The sequence below is a fragment of the Sus scrofa genome, chromosome 12, assembly GCF_054392235.1.
Source record: "Sus scrofa isolate SSC_HxYL_T2T_F1_AM1 chromosome 12, Sscrofa_HxYL_maternal_Yorkshire_Landrace_v2.0, whole genome shotgun sequence".
NCBI lineage: Eukaryota > Metazoa > Chordata > Mammalia > Artiodactyla > Suidae > Sus > Sus scrofa.
Window position 1 is genome coordinate 23,314,482 of NC_139394.1, and position 25,262 is coordinate 23,339,743.

Sequence of the window (25,262 nt, forward strand, 5' to 3'; positions counted from 1 at the left end):
TTCCCTGAACCTAGGCAATTCTCTCTTCTACTCATCTCTCCTCTTGCGGAGCAGGGGAAAGGGTAGAGTAGGGAGGTAACAGGTCCTCCTGTTATGACTGACAGCTGCACAGCACCTTACAGCGTCTCCAAACATCCCAGCAACTCATCATTTAATTTCATTCTCCTTCCTCCCAATAATCCCAAGCGACAAAGTACCAGCAAACCCATTTTACAGAGGTGTGCTCATTTGCCCAGGCCCACGCCCCTGGAAAGCACCTCAGCCAAATTGTTACTAAGGTCTCTTGCCAGAATCCCCTACTCCTTTTCTCTCCACAAATCATGGGAAGTGGGTCCAGGCTTTGGACATCTGTCCCCAGATCAAGGATGAAGTGGGAGGGGGAAGGATGAAGCAGGAGCAGTTCTAGGTCAAAGGTCATTAGAAGTGATTTTTCGCCCGCCTTGTCTCTCAGCTCCACATGCCTTCCTACTCTTTGCTCTCTTCCGAGGAACACAGACCTCACTCGGGCCCAGCCCTGGCCTTTTGGAAGGGCCTGTGGGGACATTAGCGCTAGAGTAATAGGACTCCTGGGGTCCCTGGTATCTGCTCTGTCTCTACTGAGACTCCCTTTGCAATCCCGACCCAGCGTCTGCTTCCAGCCGGCCTGCACCACCATGTTGGCGAGGGAGGGGCCTTTCTGTTTGGTTTCAAGGCGGCCTGAGACCACGATGGGGAGAAAGGAGTTAAAGCCAGGTCCCAGGATCACCAGGGCGGGGAAGTTCCGGTAGCCCAAGCTGAGAGTGGAATGGGGAGACCCGCTAGGAAGAGCGGTTTGGGACGCAAGGGGGGGCGGTGCCAGCCATGCTCATCCGCGCTTCGGCTCCATCCGCGCTAGGCATCCACGGGTAAACCGTACCCCCCGCCCGCAGCCCCTGAGCGGGTTTCTAATCCTCCCCCTCCCAACCCCCCCAGAATGGACCACCCTCGCCCTAGGCCGCTCGGAGGCCAGCGCTCGCCGGCGAGCCGTGCGATCCTCCCGCCGCCCTCCCATTGTCTGCGCGGAGCCGGCGGAGGGGCTGCGAGGGGCGGGGCCGGGGCCGGCGGAGGGAGGGGGGAAGGGAGGGGCGGGTGGGAGCGGAGGGGGCGGGGGGAGATGCTGAGCCTTCAGGGGCGGAGGAGGCGGCGGCGGCAGAGGAGAGAGCGGGAGGAGGGAGAGAAGGCAGGAAGAGGGCAACCGAAGGCCGGGCCAGGTGGCTGGACCGGGTGCCGGCTGCGCTGCGCTGCTCTCGGTTCCGACGGCCTCTCTCATGCGTTGAGGGCGCCCGGCTGGGCCGGGCCAGCGGCCGGAGGGGAGGCTCCTCTCCATGGTCCAGAAGACCAGCATGTCCCGGGGCCCTTACCCATCCTCCCAGGAGATCCCCATGGAGGTCTTCGACCCCAGCCCACAGGTGAGGCGTGGTGGCCGGGCTCGAGGGAAGGGGGCCGCTCTGGGGGACCTTGCGGGGTCGGATCGAGGCGGGCCGGGGAGCAAGGGGTTATACGCCTGGTGTGGAGGGGAGAGGGCTGCGCGCCCCCCATTCCTGCAGGTGAATGATTGATGGGCGCTTGGCCCGGAGTTGTGCTGCGGTCTTGCGGAGCAGGGAGGGGACAGTTGGACCGCCTGTCACCCTTGCCTCCTCGTCTCCCCCGCGTCAGGGTCTCTGCTGCTTGGGTACCGGCTCCAGTGGGTTGAGAGTGTGGTGCTGGCGAGGGGCTCCGGGGGTTGAGTTGAGAGAGACTAGCTCCGGCAAAGGGGGCGACGCAGAGCACGCTCAGGGGCGCCGGGCGGGTGTGGGTGGGGCGGGGGTGGCACTGGGAGATGGCCGAGGCGGTGGTCAGAGGGCGGTGCCAACAGGCCTTCAGAGCCGCAGACACTGGCCCTTGAGGATAAGGCCAGGCCCCCGTTCCAGCCACTTCTGCTCCACAGCTAGATTGGCTTCCCTCCCCCAACACTCACGTTCTCCCTCCTCCACCCCATCCCCCCAGCCCCGGAAAACGCCTCCAAAGTTTGGAAAGTTGGATGGATGCCAACTCACTGTCCTGGAGGGAAGAAACTGTGTTACCTGGGGGAATGGGGGGTGGTGTCTGCCGCCCCCCCCCACTCACTTTTCCTATGCTCCTGAGTTACCCCCTGGAAGGGGTATTCCTGGGTGTGGTGGGTGCCGGTGGAGTGACCAGCAGGGGCTAGAGTGGTCTTGCCAGGGGATTTCTCTAGGACACCGTCCTTTTCCAATCTGGCAACACCCCAAGGCTAGGAGAGCATTAACTCTTTTCTTGCTGTGGCCAGCCTGGAGCAGCTGTAGCCACCATGATAATGTGGTTGATGGGCACGTGGGGTGGGGGGGGTCAGGTCAGACCTAAAAATACCTCCTTTTTCCACCCTAGGCCCCTTGGAGCCTGGGAGGCAGCTGACTGGGGCCTTCCTTTCAGCTGTCCCTTGTCCCTCTGGGTGCCACTCCCTTTTCCTAGCCTGGGATGGTGGTGGTGGTGTGAAAGAGAGTCTGGGGCTTGCTGGGGGATCCTCTTACATTTGTTGGGATCCTCAGTCCTAGAGGGTGGTTGGATGTGTGGTTCGAGAGAAGGTGCTGGGAGAGAGGACCCTTGAAAGGTTCCCAAATGCCCTTCTCTCCCATCTGTCCATCCTCCTTCGTGTACTCAGGCCCAAGGAACCAGAGCCTCTAGTCGGGTCAGCTTCTTTGGCAAAGAAACTCTAGGATGGAAGGTGGGGACTGGGGCTTGGAGGGCCTGAGCCCTACTCCAGATTGGCTGGGGGCCAGTTGTGGATATGTGGGTTGGGGAGGGCAAAGATGCAGCCCCCTTTATAGGAGGCTTGGAAACATCTGACTCTGTGCCTGCTTGAGAGGTCCGGGCATGTCCACTCTACACAAGTGAGGTGCTCAGCCAGTAGGACTGAGCCAGGCTTCCCTGAGGGCCTGTGGGGGCCGGGTCCTAGGCTCATTTCGGGGGCAGGGCCTAGAGGCATTTAGATTGGTATTGAGGTGGATATCATGGGGTCAGGATGTGGGCAGGGGCTGGGGGGTTAGAGGGCTTGATCCATCATGCCCTCTTGGGAAGAGGTATGATCACTGTGATTGTGAGAAAGGGGGCTGAGAAAAACTCCTGTCACCATGGGTGGGGGGCTAAATCCACCCCACTGGCTCAGGATTGGGGTTAGATGTTTACTTTCCAAATACAGTTCCACACTCCCTCCCCTCCCCCTGGGAATCCAGTCTGGGGTCTCCAAGAGCTGAGAGCGCCAACTCCCCTCCCCACTCTGCAAAAAACAAGGCAAGAGTTGGGCCCTGGGGAAAGGCACACTGGGCCTGGGTTGGTGATTCCTCTTCTCTCTGGGGCCACAGGCACGCTCAGCCCCCCTCTGCTCCAGCTGAGGTGGGGGGGGACTTTCCCTGGGCTCCCTCCGCACCCCCAGCACTGCAGGCAGCCTCTCCCTTCCCCCTGAGGCCTCTGCAGCCTGCCCAGCATCTTAATTAGCTTTGCTGCCTAATGAGCCTCCAGCTTCTCAGCGCCTCCCCCTTCCCAACCTCTCTGGCTCGGTTTGGGGGTTTCTTGTGCGCTTCCTAGGGTTCTCTTGCACTGCCCCCCACCCCATGGCTGTGGTCTGGGCCCTCCCTCCCCCTCGGGCTGTACCATCTCTGGAAGAAGGTGGAGGGGCGGCCTGTTCAGATCAGGGAATGATATTTCCAAGGCTTGGCTGTGGTTCTGGGCCTGATGGGCTGAGGGTTGGGAAAGGGCCTTTCTGATTCTACTCTTGTCCCTTCCCGGCATCTCCAGGGCAAATACAGCAAGAGGAAAGGGCGGTTCAAAAGGTCGGATGGGAGCACGTCCTCGGACACAACATCCAACAGCTTTGTCCGCCAGGTAACGGGGCGACTGGGCTGCGAGGAGGGAGGTGGCTGGTTGGTGGAGACCAGGATTGGTGAGCTGGGTCTGAAGCTTTCTCCAGGCACCCTCCCCCATGTCGTTTGTCACCTGCTAGGAACCCCGCCCCATCCTCCTTCCACCCCATGACCTCCTCTGCATATACTGTCAGCTGCACCCACTCCCTCAGCCCCCGCCCAGCCCCTCCCCCAGCACCGGGCACCAGCCCCTGCTGCCTGCCTGCCTGCCTGCCTGCCTGCCTGCCTGCGTCATCTCATTCAGGGACAGCCTGGCCTGCCTCCCTCTAAGCTTGCTTCGGGCTGTCACCCACTCCCCCTGCCGGCTGTCTCCTTCCACAGCCTCCCCCAGGATCTGTGACAGCGTAGGGTAGAGGCAGGTCCTAAGACATGAGGAGCCAGGACCTTTGGGTGCCTGGAGCCCTGAGTAGGTCTGGATCAGGGCAACACCCTCCTCACATCCAGAGGCGACTGTTCTTTAATATGCAGAGAGAAAGTGTGTTGAGGGAGGTAGAGGGGGACTGGAGGAAGTTGATTTTAGAGAGGACTTTAGCCCAGCACCCCTGACGGAAGGTGGAAGGCGGCGGCAGGGGTGGGGTAACTGCGTAGCTTTCTAGGGTCTTTTGCTCTCAGTCAGGAGGATGCCAATTCTCATCTCTGTTCTAACTCTCAACCCCAGGCCATCTCAGGCTTAGGGAGAAGCAATGAGAGGGAGCCATGTGGTTGCTATGACGACGGAGCATCTCAACAAAGCCTGGTACCCAAAAAAGGCGAGAGGGGCTTAGGATCAGATGAGGAAAGGCATCTATTGAAGAACAAAAAATGGGCAGGCGTGTGAGGGAAGAGGACAGTAAGGAAGTCAGCCCCCCGGGGCCAGGAGAGAGAAGGTGCTGTCAGGCTGATCCATGGCAGATTGGAACGAGGCCCTTCTTGTTAATTCTTCCGTCTCCATAACACGTGGCACATGTGAGCCCAAGCTTGACTTGAGAGTGTCAGGAAGGGGCCGTTCATCCCAGCATCTCCTAAGTACACAAACAAACAGGAAGTCCTTTCTTGGACCGTTCCCTCATCCCTCGTGCTGCAGGCCTGGGCCAGGGCTAGGAAGAATGAAATTGTGCTCAGCGGAGCCCCCCTGGACGGAAAAGTGCCTCATTCCTCCAGGGTTTGCCAACTCAGGGCATCAGGCCCCAGCCTCCAGTCCTTCCTCCTCTCGGCTCCCCAGCTCTGACCCCCAGGAGGTGGCAGGGAGAGGGGGGGCAGTCCTTGCCACATCTCTGAGCTAAATATACCCCAGCAGTTTGCACATGTAGCAACTCTGCTTGTAACCTGAGCCCCCTGGGGGAACGGGCCCATTTGGGCCACCCCCTAGGCCAGCAGGGCCAGGCACTGAGGGCGCGGGGATGGAGGCGCCCCACCACCAGACCCTCGTAGTGGTGAGCAGGGCATGGGGCAGGGGAGGGGTTGGGGGGTGGCCCCTCCAGAAAGCTGGTGGGGGGCCTTCACTGCAGCCTATCTCCTTGCCTCTTCACTGTCTCCTTGTCTCCCGCCATTTCTGTGTGTGTGTGTGTGTGTGTGTGTGTGTGTCTGTGTTGGGGTCAGTAAGGGCCTCTCTGCCACTCCTTCTCTGGGGCTGTTTCTCTGGCTCTCCCAGTGTCCGCCTCCCTGACTCTCAGTGCTCCCTTCTGGTGGGGTGGGGAGGCGACGATTAACCGCTTTCCATTCTCTTTCCTTTGTGTCTCTTTTCCAGCTTCTAGGAGCCAGCCCACCCCCCTCCCCCCTCCCCCTCCATTTTCATGATTTGGCCCCAAAGGGGATGGGCAGCTGCACTTAGCTCACTGGGTGCTCTGGGAAAGTGGGCCTTGTCTCTCTTCCCCAGGTTCCCGCCGCCCCAAGCCCTTGGGCATCCCTGGCCCGGTGGCCCTTTCATGTCCTCAAGAAAGACCTCCCCCCCGACCTTGGCAGGCTCGTTCTTTCTTCACGTCACCCCCTACCCTTTGTAGCGACCCCTCCCCACCTCACGGTCCCACAAATCCACACCTCCTGGCTTCTGCCCCCCATGTGCCCTCAGGGACCCAGACCCCGAGGGCGCCCCCCTGTATGCCTTCAGTCAGGCACACCAGGACATGCCACACACAGTGGAAATGGCACGTCCAAGCACATCCATGAATGAGCATGGGCTGTCACCCTATGGGTCTGGACAGGCTCTGTGTGTCTTACACATGTGCCTGCATCGCTGAGGGAGTTCCTTGTGCCCTGGGCTGGTCGGTGTGGTCGAGGCCAGCTTCCTGGCACAGTCGGACTTCTGAGTCTGCCTTAACCCTGGCAGCTGGCCGCCCTAGTATTGGGGAAAGGCCTGCTGTGTTCTTCTCTTAACTCCCCTCTTCTGCCTGTACCACCCCAGAAATCTTGGGTTCTTTTCTGTATCTGGTGAAAGCCTGAGGGCTGGGGCTCCCCTACTTCTGGCAGAGGCGGTAGGATTCTCTCTTCCCTCACCCTGGAGCAGAAGAGAGTGAAATTTTGTGTGGTCCTGTCGTAGGGAGTCCCTTGCTAACGGTGCAAGAAGCCCAGGCCCAGGCTGGTGGCTACAGCCCCTGGGAGGACTCCCTGGGCCTCTGCTGAGTCTGTCTCAGGCAGTGCTGGGGGCAGGGGAGGGAAGAAGGAGCGGGCAGTGGAGACTCGGCCCCTGGCGCTCTTCCCCTGCGCTGTGCCCCTATCAGGTTCCCACTCCTCCCTGGGCCCCCAGCAGCTGTCCTTGGACCTGCCATAATCCCCTGCTTGCCGCTGTCACCCTTCCTAGGGCCACAGTCTTCCGAGGGACCTGCAGACCTCACTCTCTGGCTCTTCCCAGCTCGTGCCGCCTTCTCCTAGCCCTTGTGACATTGTTCTGGGCTGGCTGGGGCTTGAGGTGTCCACGGTGGGTGCCTTCTGAGGCCCAGGAGCTGGGGAGGCAGCCTTGGCCCTGAGCTGGCCCTGTCTGTTTTCAGGGCTCAGCAGAGTCCTACACCAGCCGTCCGTCGGACTCCGATGTGTCTCTGGAGGAGGACCGGGAGGCCTTAAGGAAGGAGGCAGAGCGCCAGGCATTAGCCCAGCTTGAAAAGGCCAAGGTGAGAAAGATGAAAGGGGCTGTGCTGGCATTATTTCCCTTACCCCGTGCCATAGAGGCAGCCCAGATAGACCGAGGGTCACGTCTTGGCCCAGCCACTTCCTAGCTGGTGTACCCATAGGCTCAAATGTGTCTCTATCTTTCACCTGTAAAATGTGAGCTTTAATACCTGTCTCGTTATAAAGCATAATAAGTGCTTAATACTGTTTCTACACATACTAGGAGCTAAAATTTCCCATTCATTCCTGGAGTCAGACTTTCCTTCTGGGCTGACTCTTAAGCTGTGTGATCTTAGGCAAGTCACTTAACCTTTCTGATCTCTAGTCTCTTCATTAAAATGAAGATGGTGGGAGTTCCCATCATGCCTCAGTGGCAACGCACCTGGCTAGTATCTATGAGGATGCGGGTTCGATCCCTGGCCTCACGCAGGGTAAGGATCCGGTGGTGCATGAGCTGTGGTGTAGGTCACAGACATGACTCAGATCTGGTGCTGTTGTGGCTGCGATGTAGGTCAGTAGCTGCAGCTTGAATTTGACCCCTAGCCTGAGAACTTCCATATACTGTGGGTGTGGCCCTAAAAAAGACTAAATAAATAAATTAATTAATAAAATGAAGCCCTTCATAGGGTTTTGATGATAGATAAATGAGATAATGGATGTGAAACATATAAAACCTGGCACACAACATGGATGCAACTAGAGATTCTCATTCTAAGTGAAGTAAGTCAGAAAGAAAGACAAATACCATAAGATATCACTTGTATGTAGAATCTAAAATATGCCACAATGGGGAGTTCCTGTCGTGGCGCAGTGGTTAACGAATCCAACTAGGAACCATGAGGTTGTGGGTTCGATCCCTGGCCTTGCTCAGTGGGTTAAGGATCTGGTGTTGCTGTGACCTGTGGTGGAGGTCGCAGACACGGCTCGGATCCCGCATTGCTGTGGCTCTGGTGTAGGCCGTTGGCTGCAGATCCGATTCGACCCCTAGCCTGGGAACCTCCATATGCCATGGGAAGCGGCCCTAGAAAAGGCAAAAAGACTAGATAAATAAATAAATAATAAAATAAAATATAGCACAGTGGATTTCCCTTGGATTGTAAAAATGTAGCCCACCTAATCCTCAGGGCAGCCTTTTTGCCTGCCCGCTTGCATCTCTCATAAGTATCTCATCTTAATAAATGTATTTCTTGCCTATCAAAAAAAATATGGCACAAATCAACCTATCTACAACCTATCATAGAGAACAGACTCGTGGTTGCGAAAGTGGGAGAGAGGTGGGGGTGGGATGGATGGGGAGTTTGGGGTTGGTAGAATGGGTAAGCAATGAGGTCCTGCTGTACAGCCCAGGGAACTACATCCAATCACTTGTGATAGAACATGATGGAAAATAATATGAGAAAAAGAATGTATATATATGGATGATTGGGTTACCTTGCTATATAGCAGAAATTGACAGAACATTGTAAATCGACTATACTCTAATAAAAAAAGGAAGAAAAAAGAACATATACATACACATTGAAAAAAAATACCTGGCACTCTAAACAGTAGCGGCTATCATTATTATTACTGTTATTTATTCGTATTGTTATTCTTCCTTCTTGGTGTCGTTCTGGGCTCCTCCACCCCCTGTACTTGATCATTCCCTGATGCCCTCCTCTACCTTCAAAGGACTGAGTTCTAGTTTTTGCTTTCTTTTTGTTTTTTTAGGGCCGCACCAGAGGCATATGGAGGTTCCCAGGCTAGGGGTCGAATCAGAGCTGCCAGCCTACACCACAGCCACAGCCACAGCAACATCAGATCCGAGCCGCGTCTGCGACCTACACGGCAGCTCATGGCAACGCCGGGTCCTTAATCCACTGAGCGAGGGCAGGAATAGAACCTGCACCTTCATGGATGCTAGTTTGGTTTGTTTCCATGGCACCACAATGGGAATTTTTTGCTTTCTTTTTTTAATTGTGAAATTTAATATACACATAAAAAGCCATTCAGTATATGTTTTTCTTTCAAAAATTTTTCTTTTTAAATTTATTTATTTTTTGTCTTTTTGCCTTTTCTTGGGCCGCTCCCGCGGCATATGGGAGGTTCCTAGGCTAGGGGTCTAATCGGAGCTGTAGCTGCCGGCCTACACCAGAGCCATAGCAACGTGGGATCTGAGCTGTGTCTGCAACCTACACCACAGCTCACAGCAACGCCAGATCCTTAACCCACTGAGCGAGGCCAGGGATCGAACCCATGTCCTCATGAATGCTAGTCAGGTTCATTAACCACTGAGCCACGACGGGAACTCCTATTACAAGATTTTGAATATAGTTTCTTTTTTGGTCTTTTTTTTTTTTTTTTTTTTTTTTTTTTTGCCATTTCTTGGGCCGCTCCCGCGACATATGGAGGTTCCCAGGCTAGGAGTCCAATCGGAGCTGTAGCCCCCAGCCTACACTAGAGCCACAGCAACGAGGGATCCGAGCTGTGTCTGCAACCTACACCACAGCTCATGGCAACGCCGGATCCTTAACCCACTGAGCAAGGCCAGGGATCGAACCCGCAACCTCACGGTTCCTAGTCGGATTTGTTAACCATTGAGCCATGACGGGGACTCCTGAATATGGTTTCTTGTTCTGTATAGTAGGTCCTATCTATTTTATGTATGATAGTGTGTACAGTATATGTTTTAATAAGCAAGTTACCAAACAAACATCTCCATAATCACCACCCCAGTCAGGACGTTGTGCATCGTGTCGTGATTTAACCCTCTGGTTGTGGTCCTCCTCCAGACCAAGCCAGTGGCATTTGCTGTGAGGACAAATGTTGGCTACAACCCATCTCCAGGGGATGAGGTGCCTGTGCAGGGAGTGGCCATCACCTTCGAGCCCAAGGACTTCCTGCACATCAAAGAGGTGGGGAGAGACCACTTGGCATCTGGGGGGAGAGCAGGGTAGTGGGTGCTAGGAGAGGGGCAGCCAGAGCTCTGGTGGAATAGGACTTCTGAGCCAAGCAGAGCTGGGCTAAATCTGCTGTGTGACCTTAGACAAATCTTTCCACCTCTCTGAGCTTCAGATTTTTCATTGGTAGAACAGGATGGTGATGCCTAGGTCGCCCGGTTGTTGGGAGGGATTGCGACGAGACCTGTCAGCAGAGTGGCAGTGTGCCAGGCACAAGGAGGTGTCAGCATTTCCTTCTCTCCCTGCCTTTCCAGGGTAGAGCTGGCACACGTGGGGAGGAAGGTCTCTCAGGGCAGGGACGTGCTTGGGGACAGGGTGGTCCGTGGCACACGAGGATGCTGGTTCCAGAGGAGCCTGAGAATTGGGGGCTGTACTCAGAGGCTGGAGCCAGGCCTGGGCTCTTTGAGGGTGCTACCCCCTGGGCAGGGTAGGCAAGGCGGGGGATGCGGTCCCTTGAAGCTGGCTGCTGGCTGGTACCTCTCATGTCCCTCTTGGTCTCTCCCACCCCACCTGCTGTTGTTGTTTGCAGAAATACAATAACGACTGGTGGATCGGGCGGCTGGTGAAGGAGGGCTGTGAGGTCGGCTTCATCCCCAGCCCTGTCAAACTGGACAGCCTGCGCCTGCTGCAGGAACAGAAGCTGCGCCAGAACCGCCTCAGCTCCAGGTGTCCGGCTGGGGGGCAGGGCGCCCCCACCCCCGGGAGAGGCTGTCTAGCCAGGAGTGGGCCCCAAGGGTTGACCCGCTGCCCTGAGGACAAAGAGCTGCCTGTGGCATCACCAGTGGAGCTGGAGAATCCCTGGGGTGGGGCTGGGGGCTGGGGCGGGAGAGAGAATCAGAGCCCCCACCCTCCCGCCTACCTCTCTGCTCACGGCTCCATTTGCCTCTCTGCCCACACAGCAAATCAGGTGACAACTCCAGCTCCAGTCTGGGAGATGTGGTGACTGGCACCCGCCGCCCCACGCCCCCTGTCAGTGGTAAGAGCTGCCGTCACCCCACGGGGTGGGATGGAGCTCCTGGGCGGGCTGGTCTCCCCACGGCCTGTCCCCTCCTTTCCCTGCGGTAGGGAGCACCCCGATCCTGTGACCTCCAAACACATCCAGTGGTCCCCCCTCCCTGAAGAGCAGGACACCCCACAAGCTGGGCCTGGCAGCGCCCATTCGCTCATGACTCTGCTCCCCATTTCTTTGGTAGTGCCATCTCTCTGCCTGCCTCCCCTCCCCCCACCCCCCATTCATTTCTCCCAGTCCTGTTCCATTCACCTCTTCTTCTTTCTTTTTTCCCCATCCCACCCCTGCGTTCTGTACTTGTGTCTCCATGTCCATCTCACTCCTCCCCACCTCGCCTCCTTCCTCCCTCAATCCTGACTCTCCGGTCCAGGTAACGAAATGACTAACTTAGCCTTTGAACTAGACCCCCTAGAGTTAGAGGATGAGGAAGCAGAGCTTGGCGAGCAGAGCGGCTCGGCCAAGACTAGTGTTAGCAGTGTCACCACCCCGCCACCCCACGGCACACGCATCCCCTTCTTCAAGAAGGTAATTCTCGCTGGGCTCTTGCAAGAGGGGAGGCCAGGGCCCAGCTCTTTGGCGGGGTGGGACTAGGGGGCTGGGATGGATTTAGATGTGGTACCCGCCCGATTCGGTGGGGATCAGGCCTTTCCTCCGAGGAGTGGCACTGAGAACGGGCACATTGGGGAGTTCCCGTTATGGCGCAGCAGACACGAATCCGACTAGGAACCATGGGGTTGCGGGTTTGATCCCTGACTTGGCTCAGTGGGTTAAAGATCTGGTGTTGCTGTGGCTGTGGTGTAGGCTGGCAGCTGTAGCTCCGATTGGACCCCTATCCTGGGAACCTCCATAAGAGAAAAAAAGAATGGGCACATCTGTCTCCACACACAACCCCACCAGGCTAACTTCCTCAGGTGGGCTGGTTCTTGTGATGGAGGCACCCCTTCTCTTGGAAGGCTGCTCCCGCCCCCCCAGCTGAAAGCAGGGTCTGGTGGTGACACAACCTGACCTTTCCCTGACTACCAGTGGGATAGACCATGGGTGCCCACACCCCCGCAGGTGAAGGGGGAAAGCTGAATGGGGACCCTTCTTTGCCCTTCACAGACTCCATGGGGCCAGGGTGGGCACATGGAGATCACCTGGCTGCAGAGCAAGACAGTTAAGGGAACCCTTAAAATGGGCAGGCTGGCTTGCACTGGGGCCAGGAGATGGGCACCAACCTAGGGGCCGTCACTCCTCCCAGCTCTTTCCTAAGACCCAGGAAGGGGGCAGAGGAAGTCTGAATAGTCCCACGTTCACTGGACTGGCTCTCAGTCCCACTCCCAGCCCTGATCCAGGGCCATCCCTGACTCCCCTTGGCATGGGGTCCCGTCGCCTCTCTCTGGCTCTGTCTGTCACTAACACGCATGCCCTGTTATCTCTCCTCGTCTGCCCGCTCTCCCTCCCCCTCTTGTCCTGGCTCCTCCCTTGACCTCTGCCCCGGCCTGGGTACCCTCCCTTTTCTCCCCCCAACCCCCGCCCCTCTTGGCAATCTCTGGACACAGCCAAACAGAAGCAGAAGTCGGTGAGTATCACAGCTTTCTGTGTCCCCCCCTCCCACCCCCGGGATGAGCTAGGGGGACCTTCTAACACCCATCCCCTTATCTGCCCCCTATTTCCCCCACCCGTCCTGGTTCTCCTTCGCCGTAGCTCCCCACCACCACCCTGATCCCCACATCTGGGCTTTGGGACCAGGGGGAGGAAAGGATGCATGGGGGAGCCTGGAGGTGGGGGAAGAAGGGCTAATGCCATCTCCACTCTGGGGTTTCCCCTCCCTGCTTCCCCCCCAGACAGAGCATGTACCCCCCTATGACGTGGTACCTTCCATGAGGCCCATCATCCTGGTGGGACCGTCGCTCAAGGGCTATGAGGTAGGAGCCCCTAGAGGGGAGCGGACTCAGGGGGGCCCAGACCTCCAGAGAGACTCCATAGAAATGTCTTTGGGTCCCAGAGAGACCCCCCAGCAGGGCCCTTCAGGGTTTCCTCCCCAGAGGGCTACAGACCTTCGGAGACCCCCAGGGGGCCCCAACCCACAGGGAGACCCACTCAAAAGGGTCTAGTCCTCTCAAACCCACCTGCCCCCCCCTCCCCCGCTGCCCCCGAAAAGTCCTCCCAGAGATCTCACCTTAAAGGACCTTTGGAATCAGAGACCCCAGCGGAGGCCCCGCAGAATCAGATGGAGCCCCCTCCACCCAACAGGGACCGATTCATCTCAGGGATTTAAGAAGCAAATGGAACATCAGGGGGAAGATACCCAGCAGTCCACCCTTCCCGAGGGGCTTTAAACACCTGACTCCTCCCCCCCCACCCCCCAACCTCAGGTTACAGACATGATGCAGAAAGCTTTATTTGACTTCTTGAAGCATCGGTTTGATGGCAGGTAAGACCCCGGGAGGTGGCTCTCCACGCCCAGCAGGGTTTCGCTGCTGCCGAGGATGGGCAGGGTGGCCGGAACGACAGTCCTGGAACACCTGGACTGAGGGAAAAGGGGGCAGGCCTGGAGCCTGGGGAACAGACAGGGCATTCTAGCCCCCCCCCTCCCGGCCCCTGACTCTCCCCCCCCCCGTTCCCCCACCCCCAGGATCTCCATCACTCGCGTGACGGCAGACATTTCCCTGGCTAAGCGCTCGGTCCTCAACAACCCCAGCAAACACATCATCATCGAGCGCTCCAACACACGCTCCAGCCTGGGTGAGCCCACCCCTTAGCTCCGTGGCCCAGCCCTGCTCTGGGGCCGGATGTGGGAAGGAGGGAGGAGAGGGGGCATCTCCGGAAGGGTTCTTTCCCCAGCCGCCTCCGCGGAGGCCCTCTTACATTTCCCCCTTCCCCCACGCCGCCGCTCCTGCTCCCGCAGCCGAGGTTCAGAGCGAGATCGAGCGAATCTTCGAGCTGGCCCGGACCCTTCAGTTGGTTGCTCTGGATGCCGACACCATCAACCACCCAGCCCAGCTCTCCAAGACCTCACTGGCCCCCATCATTGTTTACATCAAGATCACCTCTCCCAAGGTGGGTGCAGGAGGCTGACCCCAAGGCGGACAGGCGCGCTCTGGCTGGGCTGCCTGGGTTAAACCCCAGGTGCTCCTTCCTAATGGTGTGACTCAATCCCTTCAAGCCTTAGTCCCCTTCTCTGCCACGCTCCATGGTTATGGATATTGGAAGAGGCATCCTGATGGGAACACCTAGCACTTAGCAGAGGGCCTGGGATCACGTACCTCATCATGTATTAACTATTATAAATATAATTATTAGGGTCATTCAGGGTAGTCCCCTGTCTCTGCTTTGATTGGCTTCCCAACCTGAGGCTAGAAAACAGAAGGAATTCTGTTCTTTTTGTTTCGTTTTGTTTTTGTTTTCCCCAGTCTCACCTAGCTACTTGGGAATAGACCTTTCTCGTCTTTTTGATTTCAGCCGTTTTTGCTGCATTGTCCTCATTTAAGGCTTGGTAAAGGTGAAGTTGGTAGGAAGGCTGATTTGCTTGTTCGTCATAGAGCAGCTATGTCTTCAGTGTTCCATCCGAGACATTAGTGGGGGTTTGAGAAACGTGGAGGAGGAGTTGAGGTGAAGGATTTGAAGTTAGAAGACAGCATGGGGGAGTTCCCTGGAGGCTCAGTGGGTTAAGGAGCTGGCAGTTGCCACTGCTGTGGTGCAGGTTCAGTCCATGGCCTGGGATCTTCTGCATGTGGGAACAACCAAAAAAAAAAGACCGTATGGGGTTCAAATCGTAGCTCTGATTGATTGGCTTATTTTTAATTAACTAAATTTCTTTGTTGGTTTTTTGGGTTGTATTTTATTAAGCTGGGATCTTGAGAAGATTATTTAGCTTTTGCACCTCGGTTTCTTCACCTTCAAAATGGGAATTATAATCCCTCTTTTATGTTATTATTGGGAAGATTGGAAGTAACAATGTAAAGAACCCACAATTCTGGAGTTCCTGTCGTGGCGCAGTGGTTAACCAATCCGACTAGGAACCATGAGGTTGCGGGTTCGATCCCTGCTCTTGCTCAGTGGGTCAAGGATCTGGTGTTGCCGTGACCTGTGGTGGAGGTCGCAGACACGGCTCGGATCCCGAGTTGCTGTGGCTCTGGCGTAGGCAGGTGGCTACAGCTCCGATTAGACCCCTAGCCTGGGAACCTCCATATGCCATGGGCCCTAGAAAAGGCAAAAAGACAAAAAAAAAAGAACCCACAGTTTTGTCTGGTTCACAAAAGCAACCAGGGCTGGTAACTGTTATCATCTCACTCTAGCACCCTATGGGCTGAGCATCCAATTCCTTCACCTTTCTGAGTCCTATGTTTCTAATGAGCATAAAGAGGATGGCGGGATGTAAGTACTTCCTGGGATGGTGGAAAGGATCAGATGAGATAATGGATGCAAAACACTCTGCGAACTAGAAAGTAACAGACACGTCTATTTCCCTCCCTGAGCACTCACCGAGGCTCAGGGTGGGGACAGGAGCCAGCTGGCCTGAGGTAATGTACCAGTGCTGCCACTTACCAGCTCTGGGCACCTCTGGCGAGTCACCTAACTTCTCCAGGCCTTGATTTTCTCATTTGCAAAATAGGGATCCTCATCAAGTGGTGCTTGTGAAGATTAAATAGACATTTTTTTTTTTTTTCTTTTTAGGGCTGCACCCAGGGCATGTGGAAGTTCCCAGACTAGGGGTCGAATCAGAGCTACAGCTGCCAGCCCACACCACAGCAATGCCAGATCTGAGCCTCGTCTGCCGTCTACACCACAGCTTATGGCAACGCTGGGTCCTCAACCCACTGAACAAGGCCAGGGATCAAACCCACAACCTCACTGTCTTAGTCAGATTCGTTTCCGCTGCGCCATGACAGGAACTTCTAAATAAACAAATTAACCGTGCAAAGTGCCTGGCATCTACGAAACACGATATCTATTCTATTTTTTTTTAAGATTTTTATCTTAGGGAGTTCTGTTGTGGCTCAGTGGTAACGAACCCGACTAGTATCCATGAGAATGCGGGTTTTTTTTTTGTCTTTTTTTTTTTGCTATTTCTTGGGCCGAAACCGCGGCATATGGAGGTTCCCAGGCTAGGGGTCGAATCAGAGCTGTAGCCACTAGCCTACACCAGAGCCACAGCAACACGGGATCTGAGCCGCTTCTGCAACCTACACCACAGCTCACGGCAACGCCAGACTGTTAACCCACTGAGCAAGGGCAGGGACCGAACCCGTAACCTCATGGTTCCTAGTCGGATTCGTTAACCACTGCGCCACGACGGGAACTCCGAGAATGCGGGTTTGATCCCTGGCTTCACTCAGTGGGTTAGGGATCCAGCATGGCTGTGAGCTGTGGTGTAGGTCGCAAACACAACTTGGATGCTGGGTTGCTGTGGCTGTGGGGTAGGCCAGCAGCTGCAACTCCAATTCAACCCCTAGCCTGGGCACTTCCATATGCCACGGATGCAGCCCAAAAAAAGAAAAAAAAAAGATTTTTTATCTTGAAAGAATTTCACTTACAGAAAATTGCAAGATTTGTACAAAGGACTCTCAGTCTTTGAATACCCTTCACTCAGATTCACTAATGTTTTTTAATGTTTTTAACTTTATTGAAATAAAGTTCATATGCCATTCAATTCAGCCATTTAAAATGCATAATTTATTTCAGACTCACTAATTTTGAGCATTTTGCTACATTTACTTTATGTATTATTGTGGATATTTGTATTTATATATATGTATATTTTTTCATGAACCATTTGTAGATATCATATGCCTTTATCCCTAAATGTTTGAACATATATTTCTTTTTTTTTTTTTTTTTTTTGTCTTTTGTTCTTTTAGGGCCCCACCTCAGCACATGGAGGTTCCCAGGCTAGGGGGTCTAATTGGAGCTGTTGCTGCCGGCCTACACCACAGCCACAGCAACGCCAGATCTGAGCTGCGTCTGCGACTTACACCACAGCTCACAGCAATGCTGGATCCTTAACCCATCGAGCGAGGCCAGGGATCTGACCCCCAGCCTCATGGTTCCTAGTCAGATTCGTTTCCTCTGTGCCACGACGGGAACTCCTCAACATGTATTTCTTTTTTTTTTTTTTTTTTTTTTTTGTGTGTGTGTCCTTTTGCCATTTCTTGGGCCGCTCCCGTGGCACATGGAGGTTCCCAGGCCAGGGGTCGAATCGGAGCTGTAGCCCATGGCCTACACCACAGCCACAGCAACTCGGGATCCAAGCTGCGTCTGCAACCTACACCACAGCTCACGGCAACGCCGGATCATTAACCCACTGAGCAAGGGCAGGGATTGAACCCACAACCTCATGGTTCCTAGTTGGATTTGTTAACCACTGCGCCACATAGAAACTCCTCAATATGTATTTCTTAAGAACAAAGACATTGGGAGTTCCTGCTGTGACACAGTGGGACAAGGTCATAACTGCAGCTTGGATTCTGTCCCTGGCCCAGGAACTCCCATATGTTGGGGTGTGGCTCCCCACCCCCCAAAAAAACCACACACAAAAAACAAGGACATTAACTTACGTAACCACAGTACAGTTGTCAAATTCAAGAAATCTTATCTAGGGATTTCCTGTCGTGGCGCAGCAGCACCGAATCTGATTAGTAACCATGAGGATGTGGGTTCCATCTCTGGCCTCACTCAGTGGATTAAGGATCTGGAGTTGCCATGAGCTGTGGTGTAGGTCACAGAAGCAGCTCGGATCTGGCGTTGCTGTGGCTGTGGCAGAAGCTGGCAGCTGCAGCTCTGATTTAACCCCTCGCCCAGGAACTTCCATCCATGTGCCTCAGGTGTGGCCCTAAAAAGAAAAAAAAAAAAAAAAAAAAGGAATCATATCTAAAATATAGTCCATCTTCAGTTTTTACCACTTGTCCCAGTAATGCCCCTTGTAGCTTCCCCTTCAATCCAGGATCCCATGTTGCATTTAGTTGTTATATCTCTTATTTGTTTATTTATTTATTTATGTGGCTGCGCCCACAGCAAGCAGAAGTTCTTAGGCCAGGGATTGAACCTAAGCCACAGCAGCAACCCAAGCCCCAGCAGTGACAATGCCGAGTCCTTAACCACTAGGCCACCAGGGAACTCCCTCTTTTATCCCTTTGGTAGTCTTTGTTTTTTTTTATTTTTAATTTTTTTGTCTTTTTGCCTTTTCTAAGGCCACTCCCATGGCATATGGAGATTCCCAGGCTAGGGGTCAAATCGGAGCTGTAGCCACCGGCGTACGCCAGAGCCGCAGCAATGCAGGATCCGAGCCACGTCTGCAGCCTACACCACATCTCACAGCAACGTCAGATCCCTAACCCACTAAGCAAGGCCAGGGATGGAACCTGCAACCTCATGGTTCCTAGTCAGATTCGTTAACTGCTGCGCCACGATGGGAACTCCTCCTTTGGTAGTCTTTAAGCTGTAACGGTTCCTCAGCCTTTCTTGGATTTTCATGACACTGACATTTTTAAAGAGATCACTTACTTTGTGGATTGCTCCTTGGTGTGGGTTTGTCTGATGTTTCCCCATGACTAGATTTAGGTTGTGCGTTTCGGGTAGGAATAGCACCATAGCTGTGTGTCCTTCTGCATGCGTTGCATCTGGGAACATAGGATGTCACTTAATTGTATCATTGGTGCTGTTGACTTTGATCACTGAGTTAAGGTTGTGGCTTTATGTTTAGCTATTATTATCATTATTATGTTATTATTGAGATGTGAAGAAGGATAGGGGCTGTATAATGGTCTTATTGTCAGGACTAAATGAATTGAGCGTGTAAAAAGCACGGAATAGTGGCAGTACATCATAGCAAGTGTCCCTGGAAAGGATGGCAGCTATTGTTAACATGGAGGGGAAGTTGGCCCAGAGAATGAAGCCTATAAAGGTGGTTAGAGGGGTTGGGAAGGAGAATCACTGCCCTTCATGCAGCCCCTGCTACACCTTCCCAGGGCAGGCTGGCATGAGACCCAGGAGAGAGTGGGGCCCTGTGTAGCATGGACACAGGGCTGGTGAGGTCATCTCTGAAGAGGTGGCCAGGGCTGAGGGTCCTGGAACATCCCCCGGCCCTGCGACAGTCTCTGCACAATGGCTCTCTGGCTCGGTGCATTGTGGGGTCCCTCTAGCTCCTCTTCTCCCCCCACGAACCAGGTACTTCAGAGGCTCATCAAGTCTCGAGGGAAGTCTCAGTCCAAACACCTCAATGTCCAAATAGCGGCCTCGGAGAAGCTGGCGCAGTGTCCCCCTGTGAGTGCTCAGACCCGGGGGAAGGGAAGGGGGGACGTTTGGGTTCTCCTGGTTTCCTCTGGCCTGCATGAGAGAGTGACCAGGAACACCTGGCCCGGGTCCTTAGGTGCAGACAGGTTTTCCGGGAAAAGCATACAGGACAAGCAGTTCAAGCCCTGGAAGCACCATCTCCTCTGTGGGGAGTTTAGCCCCCTTCCACGTCTTGGTTGCCTTATATCTAGAATGAGGGAGTAGGACTGTCTGAGTGCCAAGACCTTTTGTAATTCTGTCAATTTATATATCTGAGAGCACTCCACTTCCTGAACCTCCAGAGGTTTCTTTTTAACTTTGTCCTTCAACCCCTTGACTCCACCTACTGTCCCCAGGCCACACCCTCACCCCGACCACGCCCAGCTCATCCCAGCCCCGCCCTTAACCCCGCCTCCACAGGAAATGTTTGACATCATCCTGGACGAGAACCAATTGGAGGATGCCTGCGAGCACTTGGCCGAGTACTTGGAAGCCTATTGGAAGGCTACACACCCGCCCAGCAGCACTCCGCCCAATCCGCTGCTGAACCGCACCATGGCTACTGCAGCCCTGGCTGCCAGCCCTGCCCCTGTCTCCAACCTCCAGGTACAGGTGCTCACCTCACTCAGGAGGAATCTCAGCTTCTGGGGAGGGCTGGAGGCGTCGCAGCGGGCCAGGGCGGTGCCCCAGCAGCAGGAGCACACCATGTAGGGGCCCCGCCCAACCCCCCTCCCGCCCAGGGCTCAGAACTGGAGCCCCGGAGCGCAGGGAACATGGGGAAGGAAGGGAAGAGTTTTATTTTGTAAAAAATGTGGTGAGTGGCAGCTTCTGGTGTCTGTGGTTTTTGATGGGATTGGGGCTGGCTGGTGGTGCCTCCCTGGGCCTAGTTCCATAGGCTTACATCTGCTGCCTTGGGGGCTTTTGGATATGAGGCCTGATTGGGGGCCTTATAAGTGGAAGAAACAGAGGAAGACCGATATATTCATTCGCTAGACTCTACACTCATTTTAGACCCAACATAGGTCACACATTTTAGTTGCGACAGAACAAGGGCCTTCAGGCCCATGGAATCCACAGAGCAGGGCCATTAGAACCAGAGACTGCTCCTTCCTCCAGAGCCCCAGTCCCAGGAGGCTTCTGGGAAGGGACCCAAAATGAGTCATGTATGAGTTGATGCAAAACCTTCCGCCCTTCTCCCAGTTAAACCAGATTCTAGGAAAGACCCTTCCGTGGGTGCCTCTCCCAGTCTTGATCTCTTCCAGTGGGAGCCATGGCCTGTCTCTGAGGTCACACCATTAAGTACTGGGTTCTACATGAGAGCCAGAAGAAACCTGTGAAATCATTCTAGACCATTGCTTTTTAAACTAGTTTTCAGCAGCAGAGCCCATTTGTTTCTTGAATCTTATGTGGAAGCTCAGTATGTCGACAAGGCATCCTTGCTCTGCTCAGAGGGAGCTAGTGCCCTGGCCTCCACTTCACCTCCACAGGGACCCCTGGAGCACTCTGTGCCCTGTCTGCCTGGGAAGAGTTTGGCAACTGCTGCTCTAGTCAAAGCCCCATTACACCACCACAGAGAAGGGAGTCACTTGCTCAGGATCCCATAGCTTGAAGTGGCAGAGGATGGGACTAGAACCCAGGCTTCTTTGCACCCCACCCGGCATCCTCCATGGTGGCAGTGACCATCAGGTCACCTTCATATGGCGTTTGGTGCCGAGGACCTTGGGCCCTCTCATCATTGCCAGTGGGGCAGAGTGACCCATCAGCCTTCCCCAGCCTGCAGCGTTGAGTCTTTGTTGGGGGCAGGGGAGGGAGCCCATCAACCTCGGAGGCTCTCACCTGACTAGGGAATGGAGTAGGGGGAAGTGTGGGGTTCTGGAAGCTTGTGATCAGGGTTGGGCTGAAGGAGCTGGGATTAGTGAACAGGAGCTGAAATCCCCCCTTAGTATATCTGGGAAACTGAGGCAATGCTAACCCAATCAACCACTAACAAGTGGCAGTACTAATGAGCTGTTAATGACAGTTCACCTCAAGACCGCATTAACTCACTTCCTTGAGGAAGTGAGGACTGATTGTTCATGGGCTCTCTGCCATGGTTAGCAGGAGAGTTCCACACCCCCTCACACCTTAGGAAGGTTGGGCGCCCCCTGTCCTCATGGAGGAGCAAATGCCTTGAGTTCTGTCCCCGTTTGCTGGCTGCCCACCCCCTAGGACCAGCACCCTCCTTCGGCCAGGCTGGGTGTCATGGTGCCATCACTAACCTGCCTTGCTTTGTTGTGTTTCTCTTACCCCTGCCTGATCTGCATGGTGTGTGCCGTCTGTCTGCTAACCAGGGACCCTACCTTGCTTCCGGGGACCAGTCGCTGGAACGGGCCACCGGGGAGCACGCCAGCGTGCACGAGTACCCGGGAGAGCTGGGCCAGCCCCCAGGCCTTTACTCCAGCAGCCACCCGCCAGGCCGGGCGGGCACCCTGCGGGCACTGTCCCGCCAAGACACGTTTGATGCTGACACTCCTGGCAACCGAAACTCTGCCTACACGGAGCCGGGAGACTCGTGTGTGGACATGGAGACTGATCCCTCCGAGGGGCCAGGGCTTGGAGACCCTGCCGGGGGCAGTACCCCACCAGCCCGACAGGGATCCTGGGAGGACGAGGAAGAAGACTATGAAGAGGAGCTGCCCGACAACCGGAACCGCGGCCGGAATAAGGCCCGCTACTGCGCAGAGGGCGGGGGTCCGGTTCTGGGGCGCAACAAGAATGAGCTGGAGGGCTGGGGGCGGGGTGTCTACATCCGCTGAGAGGCAGGGGCCACGCAGCGGGAGGAAGGGCTCTGAGCCCAGGAGAGGGGAGGGGCGGAGGGGCGCAACCACTGGGGTTGTGTCTTGCCTCCAGGGGGCGCTGTCTCCCCCCTTCAGATGCCTTTGCTCAATGTTCGGGGTTTCTTTGGTGGTAGCATCCCATCCAGCTCCTGGGAGTCCCTCAAGCCTCAAGGGTAGGTTTTTACCTACCTACTGTGGATGGATGGGGGGATGCCCACCTTTCTGCAGTGTCCCCTTCCCCACCTCAGGGGGCTCTCTCCCCTCACCCAGAGAAAAGGTGCACTTCCTGAACTACCCCGGGCTCCAAATGAGGTGGCCCTTTCTTTTTCCAATCTGGAGTATTTGGGAAGGGTATGGGGGCTTTTCCTGGAGAAGGGAGACCACAAACTCTTTCTCATGAGGGCTCTCTTCCCTAAACCCCAGATCCAGGGTCCCTCACGGTGCCCCCCCCCCCCGCTTCCTGGCAGCATTATCTGGGAGGTGAAAGCCACAGCATTGAAGCTATCTGCGGAGCTTGTCCTGGGCAGTGGTTTGGAGAGAAGCTGGCAGGCATCTGATGTAGTGCCCTGTACCTGCCCAGGACCTAGAACCCTGAGGAGGGGACAACCAGAGATGCTGCTACCTGCCCTATCACCTCCATGCCTCAGGCTTTGCCCCTCCCCCCAGGAATGAGCTTCGCCTACAGTATCCCTTGCCTGCTGCCATCCGAAGAGGGGGCCTCTCTGCATCTGAGCCCCCCGCCATCCCCTTGTCACCTGGATTTGGAGTCCATAGAACACTCCGATCCGCCTCATTTTGAAACCAAAAAAAAACCACAAAAAAACACCTGCTCTTTCACTCTCACCCTGAGGCCCCAGGGGGGAGGCCCTGTGCGTTGGTGCCCCAGAGGTAATGGCCACCACAGAGGTTACCTCGGGACCTCGGATCTCCCCTGGGGGGCTTGGCTGCTGCTGCTGCTGCTGCTGCTCTGTATTTGCCTCTTGTGATCCTGTCCTTTACCCATGCCCCCCCTCCCCCACCAAGGAGAGGCCTTGGTACTTCCTCTGCCCTGGAGTGTCCTTCTGCCTGGCATCCCCATAGCCCAGCAGCCCTGCCCCCGTCCCCCCCCCAGCACCCAGCTGGGCCAGAGAGAGCCGATTGTGCCAACGAGGACTGGGCCCTGCCCGGCTGCCCGCCTCAGGGATGGGCACTTCATGCCTGTCTCGCCACCTCCTGTGCCAATGTTGTCCCTCCCACCCCCCCTCACCTGGGGGGTGGGGTGCAGCTTCCACTTACTGGTTAGAAGATACCACTGCCCAACCCTTCCCCTTCCCCATCTGGTGTCCTGTGCCCCCATCTGTCTGTCTGTCTGTCTGTACTCCCCTAGGAGAAGTATTTTGCCACATATAAAATTGCCGTCCTGTCCTTTGCGACCGCCTTCTGAGCCTGCTTCTTTGTTCCCGGCCACACGGCTGCCTAGGCCTGTGGAAGCTGCCCACAGGAAGGGGGCAGAGGGAAGGGGTGGGCGCAGGAGGAAGATGGCCCCTCACTTGTGCCACGGCTCTCTGATGCCTTACGGTCAAGCCCCACAGGAGCTGGCTGGCCAGGCCCGGCTCCACTCAGCCCCCAGCCCCCTGCCTGGCCCTTCTTCCAGGTAGGTAAAAGCCAGGGAAGGCAGGAAGCTGAGGCGGGGATGTGGGGTGTCTTGGGCGTCACTCCATGGGTGAGATCCAGACCCAGTTAGTACACTCACTGTCTTAGAGGCAGGGGCTTGTTTTTCTGCTCCTGCGGCCTCATCTGCGCCCTCCAAGCCTTGGGAGAGGGAGGGGATGAGCTTCCGGCTTCCTCCTCTGAGGCCCCCATAGACACCCCAGCGCTTGTAGGAGGGGAAGCGGTCTATTGCAGGGGTGGGAAGAGAATCGGGAACTCTTCCCTGTCCCAGGCAGAGAAAGGTCAAGAGAGAGAAGAAAGGTGGCCGTGCCTTCTGATGGTTATTACTGCTGTTGCCTGTACCCTGCCTCACACAGCACACACAAACCATTTCTCCACTCTCCTGGATCTTGTTTTTGGGGTGGTAAACCTGGAGGACTAGAGCGCCTGCCCAAAGTATGTGTGTGTGTGTGAGAGAGAGAGAGAAAGTTCCTGCTGTGGCTCAGTGGTAACAAACCCGGACTAGTGGGTTCTATTCTTGGCCTCTCTCAGGGAGAGAGAGATCTGGTGTTGCCGTGAGCTCCAATTCAATTGCTAGCCTGGGAACTTCCATATGTCACACCCCTAAAACAAACAAACAAAAACCCTAAAGTGTGTGTGTGTGTGTAGAGGGCAATAGACATCCAGACCCCCCCACAGAAGGGGTTAGTGAGCCCAGGAAAGAGGAACTGGGCAGGCCCACAAGTCAAGCGCCTGGCACCATCCATAGGGCGGTGATGGCAAAGCTAGCTCTGCTGGGACTGGAGCCCTGTCTGCCTCCCATTATAGTGCTCTTCCTACTGCCTTTCTGTCTGGTTTTTTTTTTTTTTTTTTTTTTTTTTGCCTTTTTAGGGCTGCACCCTTGGCATGTGGAAGTTCCCAGGTGAGGGGTCTAATCGGAGCTGTAGCCACCGGCCTACGCCACAGCCACAGCAACGCAGAATCCAAGCCTCGTCTGTGACCCACACCACAGCTCACGGCAACGCCGGATCCTTAACCCAGTGAGCAAGGCCAGGGATCGAACCTGCAACCTCATGGTTCCTAGTCGGATTCGATTGCCGCTGCGCCATCATGGGAACTCCCCTACTGCCTTTCAATGGAGTCAGTCCTTCTTTTCCTTCTTTCCCATGTTTGTTCATTGAACAAATATTTAGGAGTTCCCGTCGTGGCTCAGTGGTTAACGAATCTGACTAGGAACCATGAGGTTTCGGGTTCGGTCCCTGCCCTTGCTCAGTGGGTTAAGGATCCGGCGTTGCCGTGAGCTGTGGTGTGGGTTGCAGACGCGGCTCGGATCCTGCATTGCAGTGGCTCTGGCTTAGGCCGGTGGCTACAGCTCCGATTGGACCCCTAGCCTGGGAACCTCCATATGCCGCGGGAGCGGCCCAAGAAGTGGCAAAAAAAAAAAAAAAAAAAAAATATATATATATATATATATATATATATATAGAGAGAGAGAGAGAGAGAGAGAGAGAGAGAGAGCGCACCTACTATATACTAGACACAAATCTAAGTGGAGCAATTCAGTACAGCATACCAAGCTCTCTGATGGGGGAAGCACTGG

The 25,262-nt window shown here is 55.3% G+C and overlaps 1 protein-coding gene across 12 annotated transcripts; it reads left to right on the plus strand.

Annotated features, from left to right (window-relative positions):
• Positions 1–753: 753 nt before the first annotated feature.
• Positions 754–23,442, plus strand: CACNB1 (calcium voltage-gated channel auxiliary subunit beta 1). Of its 12 annotated transcripts, none has more exons than XM_084984626.1 (15): positions 754–891; positions 1,297–1,427; positions 3,811–3,897; positions 6,899–7,018; positions 9,788–9,910; positions 10,485–10,621; positions 10,855–10,931; positions 11,335–11,489; positions 12,791–12,871; positions 13,322–13,380; positions 13,582–13,691; positions 13,855–14,006; positions 19,113–19,208; positions 19,638–19,823; positions 21,548–23,442. In XM_084984626.1, exons 2-15 carry the CDS (start codon positions 1,344–1,346, stop codon positions 22,010–22,012), a joined length of 1,932 nt encoding a protein of 643 aa, XP_084840752.1. In that variant the 5' UTR covers positions 754–891; positions 1,297–1,343; the 3' UTR covers positions 22,013–23,442. The 12 variants fall into 12 exon arrangements, with proteins under 12 accessions (XP_084840752.1, XP_084840755.1, XP_084840751.1 ...); XM_084984629.1 differs by lacking the exon at positions 11,335–11,489 and adding an exon at positions 12,506–12,525; XM_084984625.1 differs by having other exon boundaries at positions 754–884.
• Positions 23,443–25,262: the final 1,820 nt, after the last annotated feature.

Bases quoted from the DNA above. Each gene is read 5' to 3' on its own strand.
- CACNB1 (XM_084984626.1), top strand. From the start codon at position 1,344: ATGGTCCAGAAGACCAGCATGTCCCGGGGCCCTTACCCATCCTCCCAG. The intron at 13,381-13,581 runs GTAAGACCCCGG...CCCCACCCCCAG, and splicing joins AAGCATCGGTTTGATGGCAG to GATCTCCATCACTCGCGTGA. The intron at 19,824-21,547 runs GTACAGGTGCTC...TCTGCTAACCAG, and splicing joins CCCCTGTCTCCAACCTCCAG to GGACCCTACCTTGCTTCCGG.